Source organism: Elephantulus edwardii, unplaced genomic scaffold, assembly GCF_000299155.1.
Source record: "Elephantulus edwardii isolate Elephantulus edwardi_28Jun2011 unplaced genomic scaffold, EleEdw1.0 scaffold00002, whole genome shotgun sequence".
NCBI lineage: Eukaryota > Metazoa > Chordata > Mammalia > Macroscelidea > Macroscelididae > Elephantulus > Elephantulus edwardii.
The window spans coordinates 44,406,874-44,416,740 of record NW_006399752.1 but is presented as its reverse complement, the minus strand read 5'-3'; the positions used below and the strand labels follow the sequence as shown (position 1 = coordinate 44,416,740).

The 9,867-nt window shown below is 39.1% G+C and overlaps 1 protein-coding gene across 1 annotated transcript in view; it reads right to left on the bottom strand.

Moving 5' to 3' along the window:
• The window catches only part of RPS6KA5 (ribosomal protein S6 kinase, 90kDa, polypeptide 5), a 241,437-nt gene that overhangs the window by 156,187 nt on the left and 75,383 nt on the right, over nt 1–9,867 (bottom strand). The window contains exon 2 of the mRNA XM_006879119.1: nt 6,587–6,658. Within this exon, the coding sequence (XP_006879181.1) occupies nt 6,587–6,658 (72 nt within the window). The remainder of the gene's footprint in view (nt 1–6,586; nt 6,659–9,867) is intronic.

Sequence of the window (9,867 nt, the reverse complement as noted above, 5' to 3'; positions counted from 1 at the left end):
ACACACACACACACACACACACACACACACACACACACACACAAAATTTAAAAGAAAGACAGCAAAAAAGATGAGAGAACAATCCAATTAATTGATCTTTAAAAGACAAATCAAAGATACTTTCTAATTAATCAGACATTGTGTGCTTTGAAACGGATGGATGTAAGAAACAAAATGAGCACGAATGGTTGACTGAGGGGAAACATGCTTTATAAACTGTCACTCAAAGTTTACAAACTAAGGGAGGAGCTCTGTGGCCTAGAAGCTGTACTGTAATCCCAGAGGTACATGGTTCAAATCCACCAGATGCTCTGCTGGAGAAGGAGGGGCACTCTCCTCCTATACCAGAAAGATCCAATTTGACGGTACACACAAAATAATAATAAAATTTAAAAAAATTTTTAAAAAGTTTACAAATTTAAAAAAAAAATCCGATAGATATTTCCTAGAGTTGAAAGAATTAATGGGAAGAACACTGCTAGTGATGGGAGTATAAAATGATTTCTTTGTTAGATTATTAATATACTTCATAATATGTTGGGCTCTGGGAGGAGGCCAGAGTAATAGGTGTGAAAAATCTCTGAGGATGACTTTGTGAGTTTACATCCTGGAAGCAGCAGACATGAATGAAGAAGCCAGGAAAGTGAGTACTGGGTTCTTTACGAAGGAGTCTTGGTACAGCTGTATAGAGAACAGAATTATTTGGACAGGATTTGGACAGCTGGAGAGAGGAGGGGCACTACAGATGGGGAAACACGAGGAGGCAGGGCATCGGAGCCTATGAAAGTACACATAATTGCAGGGGAGTAAAAGAAATCAATTGGACTAGAAAGTAGGCGGAATATTGGGGCAACTGGAGGGAAAAAAGTCAGGAGAAACAGAGCTGAGCTTGAAAGTAAGGCAAGAATTTGGATTTTACTTACTAGAAAAAGAGGAGAATGTTTTACATTCTAAAATGGCAGAACTGCAGGCTAATGTTCTATTTTAACGAAACTGCATATATTTGTAATGTTGCTGTTGTGCGGTGTCAAGCTGGAAGTGACCTGTTGCTGACTCTCCAGCAGTAAAATCACATGAGGGAAAGTGCCCATCTTTCCTCTGCGGAGCAGCTGGTGGATTCGAAACACACACCATTGGTTTGACAGCACAACTCCTGACCACTGAACTACCAGTCTCCCTGTTACTTGCAATATATTATAAAATGAAAACAGAAGAGTGCTCTGGACGAAAGCCAGCCAGTTAAGAAAAATCACAAATATGGGACTAAGAATAAAGGCAACAGGCACAGAAGAAAAAAGATAAATAGAAAAGTCAGTGAGGGAGCTGGGAGAAGGTACAGGGCTGTCAACGGAAACTCGTGACAAATGAAATAGTCAAAATATTTCTGCAACTTCTCAAAAAAACCTCTCCTGCAGCAGTCTAAGATCCTGACCACTCCATACAAGCACTAAAAAGACAACTGAAAATTTGTGATCACAGTTTCATTATATATTTGAAAAGTAAACCCCAAATTACCATATGACAAGCAACCCCACTCCTAGTTATAGACCCCAAACACGGCAAGCATGTGCAACATTGGCACTTAAACACCAGTGTTCATCGCAGCACTGTTCACAACAGTCAGATGGTCAAAACACAGACTCTGTTCATGAACAAAGAAACAGCTTGGCAAGAGATGGCATCTACATACATTTAAACATTATTCAGGTCGGTGGAAGGTGGAAGTGGTAAGATATTGCTGAAGAGGAACTGACTGTTAAGGCTGAAAATGGATAGTGGTGACAGTAACAATATAAGGTCAATATAATCAGGTGCACTGAAGTATACATATATAAACAATATATGCTTTATATATATTCTTACCACAATAAAATTATATTTTTAAAACTATTTTGAAGTCTCTAGCTCTCCAAAGTCCTAGGGAACAAAGAATGTTAGTTTAAAGATTAGGGTCCATTTGATCCAAGCCCTGGTCTTTTCAATTACTTGCTATGCATCTGAAAGTTGGACAATGAAAAATGACAGAATGACGTCATTCAGTTGTTGTGCTGGAGAACATTACAGACTATCTCACGGACTGCCAAAACAACAGATGTCCTGGAGAAAGTACAACCAGGGAGCTCGTTGGGGTCGAGGATGATGAAGCTTTGTCCCATATACTTTAGGTTGTTGTTGTTATTATGTGCCATTGAGTCATTTGCGACTCATAGCGACCCTATGTACAACAGCCCTAAACTCTGTTCTGTCCTGTGTCAATCTCACTGTCTCTGACACACTCATCCAGATTACACCAGTCACTGAATCAATCCACCTCCCAGAGGGCCTTCCCCTCCTGTGCCTTCCCTCCACCCTCCCAAGCATGATATTCTTCTCCAAGGACTGGTCCATCCTTACAACATGACCAAAGTATGTCAGATGAAGCCTCAGAATCCTTGCCTCCAAGGAGCAGCCCGGTTTAACCCTCTCTAGGATGAATCTATTTGTTTTCTTGGCAGTTCATGGTACCCTCAACACTGTTCTACAACACCAAAGCTCAAAGGCATCAATTCTCCTTCTATCCTCCTTAGTCATTGTCCAACTCTCTGACACATAACAAGTGATTGTAAAGACCATGGCCTGTATCAGATGCACCTTAGTCTCCAGAGAGACACCATTGCTCTTCAGTACTTTAGAGAGGTCCCTAATAGCAGACTTTCCCATCGCAATATGTCTTTTAATTTCCTGGCTGCTGATGCCAAGAGTGTTGATTGTGGCGCCAAGCAAACTAAAGCTTGAGAGAACAATCTCAATCTCTTCATCATCCATCCTGATGCTGCCAATTGGTCCAGTGATGAGAATCTTTGTCTTCTTGACATTGAGCCTCAACCCATATTGAAGGCTGCAGTCCTTGACCCTCAGCAGCAAGCGCTTCAGGTCTTCCTCAGTTTCAGCAAGCAACGTTGTGTCATCCACGTAACGCAGATTGTTGATAAGATCTTACACCAATCCTGATGCCGCATGTACTTTAGGTAGGTTCTTAGAAAGGGCCAGTCCTCGGAAAAGGACAGGACATCATGCTTGGAAGAGTGAAAGGTCAACAAATGAGAGGAACTGATACAGTGACTGTAACAATGGGCTTAAGTATATCAGAGATGAAGACGGCACAGGATAGAGCAGGGTTCAGACACATTGTTCACAGGTCTGCAGCAGCATGTAACTGACTCAACAGCACCTAACAACAACAGCACACATGGATCATGATACGTCAAAGCAGACTGAACAGTCAGTCACTGGTTAGATGTTGTTAAGTGCCCTTGAGGCAATTACAACTCATAACAACTCTAATAACAATGGCTCTGAAACTTGTCCTATCCTAAGCCAACCTCACCATCGGTGACACCCCTAACCCCACTGCCACAGTCACTCCATTCAATCTATCTCGTCTAGGATCTTCCTCTCCTATGCTGACTCTCCACCCTTCCAAGGATGATGTCCTTCTTCAAGAACTGGTCCCTCCTGGCCAACACACCCAAAGTAAGTGAGATAGAGATTTAAAATCCATGCCTGCAAAGAGCAACCTGGTTTCACCATCTTCAGGACACACATGTTAGTTCTCTTGGAAGTCCGTGTTATGTTCAATATTCTTCTCCAGCTGCACAACTCAAAGACATTGATTCTTCTGACATCCTTAGTCACTGTCCGGCTCTCAGAAGCACATTAAGCAATTGAGTAGATCATAGCCTGAATCAGGTACACCTTAGTCCCTAGAGTGACATCATTGCTTTTGAGCACTTTGGAGCAATCCTTGATGGCAGACTTTCCCAACGCAACTTGTCTTTTCATTTCCTAACTGCTGGTGCCAAAGATGTTGATTGTGGAGCTAAGCAAGACCAAATCATTAACAATTTCAATCTTTTCTCCATCTGTCATGATGCTGCCTACTGGCCTGGTGGTGAGGATTTTTGTTTTCTTGATGTTGAGATGAAATCCATACTGAAGGCTATAGTCATCGACATTCTGCAGCAAACGCTTCAAATTCTCCTCAGTTTCGGCAAGTAAGGTTGTGTCATTTGCATAATGCAGGCTGCTAATGAGTCTCTCTTCAATCCGGATGCCACATTCTTCTTCATAAAGTCCAACCTCCTGAATGTTCTCTTCAGCATATAGATTGAAAGGTATGGAAAAAGGATACATCCCAACACACTCCTTTCTTAATTTTGAACCATTCAGTGTTCCTTTGTTCTGCTTGGATAACAGCTTCCAGGTCTAAGTCTTGGTCTAGGTTTCGCATGAGCATGATCAAGTGTTCTGGGGCTCCCCTTCTTCTCAATGTGTTAGTTAGCCACAATTTGCTGCGACTCACACAGCTGAATGCCTTTGTACAGTCCATGAAACGCAAATAAGACATCCTTCTCGTACTCTCTGCTTTCAGCCAAGATCCATCTGACATTACCAATGATATCCCTGGTGCTATGGTCTCTTCTAAATCCAGCTGTATTTCTGGCAGTTCTCTGTTCTGGTCATTTCTGGTTTGAACAGTAGAGTAAAAATGAAGGGCAATAGATTAATAGTGGATCAAAAGGAACATGAAAGCTAAAAGGAAAAGAAATCGCTATTATAGGAGAAACAAGTTTTTTATGAAAACATTACACGTATTTAAGAATGGCTTACTCTGTAAGGAGTTGTCTGGTTAACTCAGAGGCTATGTCCCTCTTCTGGCTCAAATCCAACAGCAACTCTGAGAGAGAAAGATGAGTAATCTCCTCCTAAACCTGCCAGGAGGTCAACTAGTTGTTGGCTCACACTCAATAGCAATGAGTTTGGGTTTATTTAAGTATGAAATTAAAATAGGTCTCTTCCTCATTAAAATATTCTATAAACTCTTCAACCTATTTGATGGAGAGTATTTCTTTCTAGTTCATATTAAAGGGGTAAAAAAAGCATTCTCCAGAAGACTTTTCAGTTCTCCTTCCAAAGAAAACTTCACATAATATCTGAAGATGTCTGGTGAGGTTTTTCAATTATCCTAAGTAGCGCTGAAAGAAATTACCTTCACAAAGCAGTAAAACTGAACCATGAGTGGTAAAATTTTTGAATAAAAATTGAGATTTTTATCAGTCATATTAAGTTTCCACCTACTCCATTTAGTCATTCAAACTGTAATCTTAAACACATTAAGTACCTACGATGACATTTTGTAATTATTATATCTTCTCATAAGAGCAGTAAACTGTCATATGACAAAGAGGAAAGGCAGTATCTATGGCTAACAATAGACCAGTTTTTAGAAAGTGAACAAGCATGAAACGGAAAAGAAAAAGAGGAAAGTGTTACCGGTAAATTGTTTCCTTACCTTTCTAAAACAGCCTTTAAAGCCTGTGATAAAGCAGCTTAAAGCAGAGATCGATGAGACAAAGTCATTTTTCCCTCATGCTTTCTGGCTTTGATATCTGAGACTATATAAGCATCATACAATGAGTTGGAGAGAAGAATTCCTCTCTTCCCATTCTTTAAAAGAATTTGTGGAAGATTAGAATTACGTGTGCGTCCGAAATCTGGCAGACCTTGTTCTCAAACTGCTCTGGGAATATTTTCAATTTACAGACTTGATTTCTGTAAGCTACAGGACTATCGTCACTAAGATGTGCTGTTATAATGGCAGTCGGACAATTCGCTTCAGCAAATAAAAATTTCTTTTCTCACCAGGTAGGAGACTGAAGGTCAAATTCAAGGCACTAACTTTAAGGGATGGCTTTCTCTCTGGGATGGTCCTGGAGGGAAGGTCCCCTCTTTCAGCTGTTTCCTAAATTCTAGGAGATCTCCATGTTACCTGGCATCTATCATCCATCTCTGCTTCTCGACTTGCTACTCTCATCTCTTATTTGGCAACCACATCATACACTAATCTTGCCTCACTAACGGAACAAAGACAGTCTACCATCAAATGGGATTATAGCCACAGCACTTCACAAAGTCTTTGGCAAATAACACCCATGACTCTGGTATAGTCCCTAGGGAGCTTCACTCTGAAGACACACTGGAGGTTCAGCTATAAGCCAGTTTGGACTCAACAACAATGACTTATTGCTTCTCAGATAATACCAATTAATGGTGAGCATTCACTGATTCACAAAGCTGTTAAGTCTTTCACAGGAGGAAACTGTCTCCTTTCTCTGAAGGAGTAGCTGGCAGGTTCAATTCACTATGGTTTTGATTATCAGCAGTTCAAAACGTAAAAAAAATGCACTATGGCACCAGACCTACATATATGTTAAGGATTTTTTTGTTGTTGTTGTTATATTGTTTTGTTTTTTTAAAGTAAATTATTGTCAAAATGCTTCTGTTAAAGGTTGAACTCATTCACATTCTTAAAAGCAGGATAAATAAAAGTGCTTGGTTCCCTAACTCCTCGCCGATTCCTCAAGTTCTGCCTTTTGTAATTCTTCCTCTGTGAAAGACCTGCTCATGTTCTGTGACAGTTCCCTTGGTTTTTAACACTCTTGCGGATTTCTGTACTTAGGATATCAATCTTGTGTTACATAAGTAATATTTTTTTCCCTTAAACAAAAATGGGGGTGTAGTGTGTGGAAATTAACCCAAGACTTACCGCCAGTTCCAAGGACTTTCAGAAGCTCAAAATTTTCAATTCCCACTTTCTCTGCATATCCTGTTAAATTAGCTAAAAAAGAAAGAGAAAAAAAAAGGAAATAACTAAGGGACCAGCAGTCAAAAGGGACACAGGGCCTTTCTGAGGTATCAGTCAGGTTCTACAACTTTACTTGGTACATTTGATAATGGCTTATGAAAATGATGCAGCTGTTTTATGCAAATATCTACATATGTTACAATAAAATTTAAAATTAATTTAGCGACTATATTAGGTTATGCAACAATATGAGATGACGTGCATATTAAAAAGTGTTAGTAGACTCTGTACTAGTCAAAACATTCCGAAAATAAAAGTTCTAATATGTAGCTAAGCTGCAGAAAGGACACTGGACAGGTTAACTCAATAGATATTTATTGAATGAGCACTAAGTGGCACCCTCCACTCCCAGGTTGCATTTGAATCTCATTTCTGGCACCAAGTCCTGAAACACTCTTTATACTATGTTATGTCATAAGCCTTCTTGGGAGAAGGCTGGGCAATCTCCTCCCATTCCATGAAGTACCTCTAAACAACCCTCAGAGGGTCAGCTATGGGTCGGTTCCAATTCAACAGGGTAACAACAACATGTGCCTTCGAGTTAGATCAGACTCCCAGCTCACCCTCCAGCAGCTTTTTAGCAGCAGTTAAACTGCACACGAGGAGACTGTTCATCTTTCTCACATGCAACTGTTAGTAGATTCGAACCATGTGCATGTGGATTGGAGGGGTAGTTTCTTACCACTAGGTACCAGCACTCAAGAAATAAAAAACAGTTTTGAATTTAGAAAGTTTGGTCTCAAGGACTTCTCCAAAGTACTAAAGAACAATGATGTCAGTTTAAAGAGAGAATGTGCCTGATTCAAGTCATGGTCTTTTTAAAATCATTGTCTGTGTGTCTTAAAGTTGAACAATGAATATGTCTTTCCGTTGTGGTCCTAGAGAAGAATACTGAATACAGCTTAAACAAGTTTCTTCACAAATGAACCTCATAGCTCCTGCTCTATAAAAACAAGTATGGTGAACCTCAAAGACAGAAACCCACTATCAAATTCATTTATCCACAAAATTATTAACAGTGAAACAGCATTCTGAGAAAGAAGTTTAAAAATCTCTTGCCCTCTGGGATGCAGCTAAGGCAGTTCTGAAGGTGAGTTCATAACAGTAGGCACACACATTAAATAGGAAGAAAGAAGAAAAATCACTGAACTAACTCAAACCTTCATCAAATAGAAAAAGAACAACAATCTAACCCTATAGCCTCTAGAAGAAAAGAAAGTATAAGGACAAGAGCTGAAATAAATGAGGTAGAAAACGGAAAAACAACAGAAACCATCAATAAGACCAGGAGCTGGTTTTTCAATAAAATTGACAAACCACTACCAAACTTGACTAAAAAAAAAAGAGAAGACACAGATTACTCAATGAAGACATTATAGAGGTGACATCACAACAGACCAAGATTAAATTAAATCTATATCCGAATACTTTAAAAAGCTATACTCGGATAAATTAAAAAACCTAGAGGACATAGACAAATTCCTTGAAACTCATGTCCTACCCAGACTGACAAGGAGAGATATATAATACTTGAACAGACCCATCACAAAAGAAGAAATAGAACAGGTCATAAGAAGACTTGCCCATAAGGAAAGTCCTGGACTAGAGGACTTCACAGCTGAATTCTACCAAACATTCAGACAGGATCTATTCTACTTCAATTATTTAAAAAAACTGAAAAAGAAGGAACATTTCCAGAGTCAATCTATGAAGCAAGTATAACCCTAATACCAAACCAGGAAAAGATATTATCAAGATAGAAAAGTACAGATCAATATTTCTCATGAATATAGAAGCAAAAAATCCTTAACAAAATCCTAGACAACAGATCCAAAATCATAAAGAAAAAAATAACTTATCATGAGTAAGTGGAATGCCTAACAGGTACACAAGGATGGTTCAACATAAAAACAATCACCATAATTCACTGTATTAACAAAGCAAATAACAAGAACCATATGATCTTAGCAAATGATACAGAAAAGGCATTTTTTACAAAATCCAACACCCCTTTCTGATAACACACTCAACAAAACTGGAATTTGTCAACATAATGAAAAGTACATGTGCAAATCCAAGAGCCAATATTATTCTCAATGGAGAAAACCTAAAAGCATTTTCCTTGCAAAAAGGGACCAGACAAGGATGCCCACTGTTACCACTTCTGTTCAATATTGTACTAGAAGTATTTGCTTGGGCAACACAAGAGAAGGGAATAAAAGGCATCCAGATCAGCCAACAGATGGTTAAACTGTCACTATATGCAGATGATATGGTAGTGTACTCAGAAAACACCAAGGGACTGGACAAAAATACTGTTAGAGCTAGTAGACCAATTTGGTAGAGTGGCAGGATATAAAATCAACATCTAAAAATGAGTGGGATTCCTCTACAATAACAAAGAGAACGCAATAAAGGAATCCAAGAAAGCCGTATCATTTACAACAGCCAACCTCAAGCCTAGATACTTAGGAGTGAACCTAACTAGAGACACAAAAGACCTATACAAAGACAACTACAGAACATTTCTGCAAGATACAATAAAAAAGATTAAGTGGAAAAATGTGCCCTGTTCATGGATAGAAAATGGCAATTCTACCAAAAGCAACTGACATGTTATTTGGAGAAGAAAGAGACCCAGAATAAGCACTTTTGAAAAACAAAAATAAAGTCAGAGGCATAACACTGCCAGACCTCAAAACCTACTACACAGCAGTAGTAACCAAAACAGCATGGTACTGGTACTTAACAGGCAGACAGACCAATGGAACAGAACTGAGAAGCCAAAAATGGACCCAGATATCTATGGTCAATAATATTTGACAAGGAAATAAAACCTATCAAATGGGGAAATTACCACCTCTTCAACAAATGGTGTTGGCAAAGCTGGACTGCTGCCTGTGGAACCCTGAGACAGGACCCATATTTCACACCATACATAAAATTCAACTCAAGGTGGATCAGATACCTGGGAGGAAAGCCCAAAATTATGAAGTTCTTCAGAGACAAACTGGGATCAAGCTTAGATGGCCTAGTCTATGGTATAAACAAACGGGCAAATAGAGCTAGAAATGCTCAATCTGGAGAAGACTAAATTAATTAATGAGATCTAAAGATATAAATCCCTGTGTGCATCACAAACGCTTTGTAACAGTGAAAATAAAACCTACTGACTAGAAAAG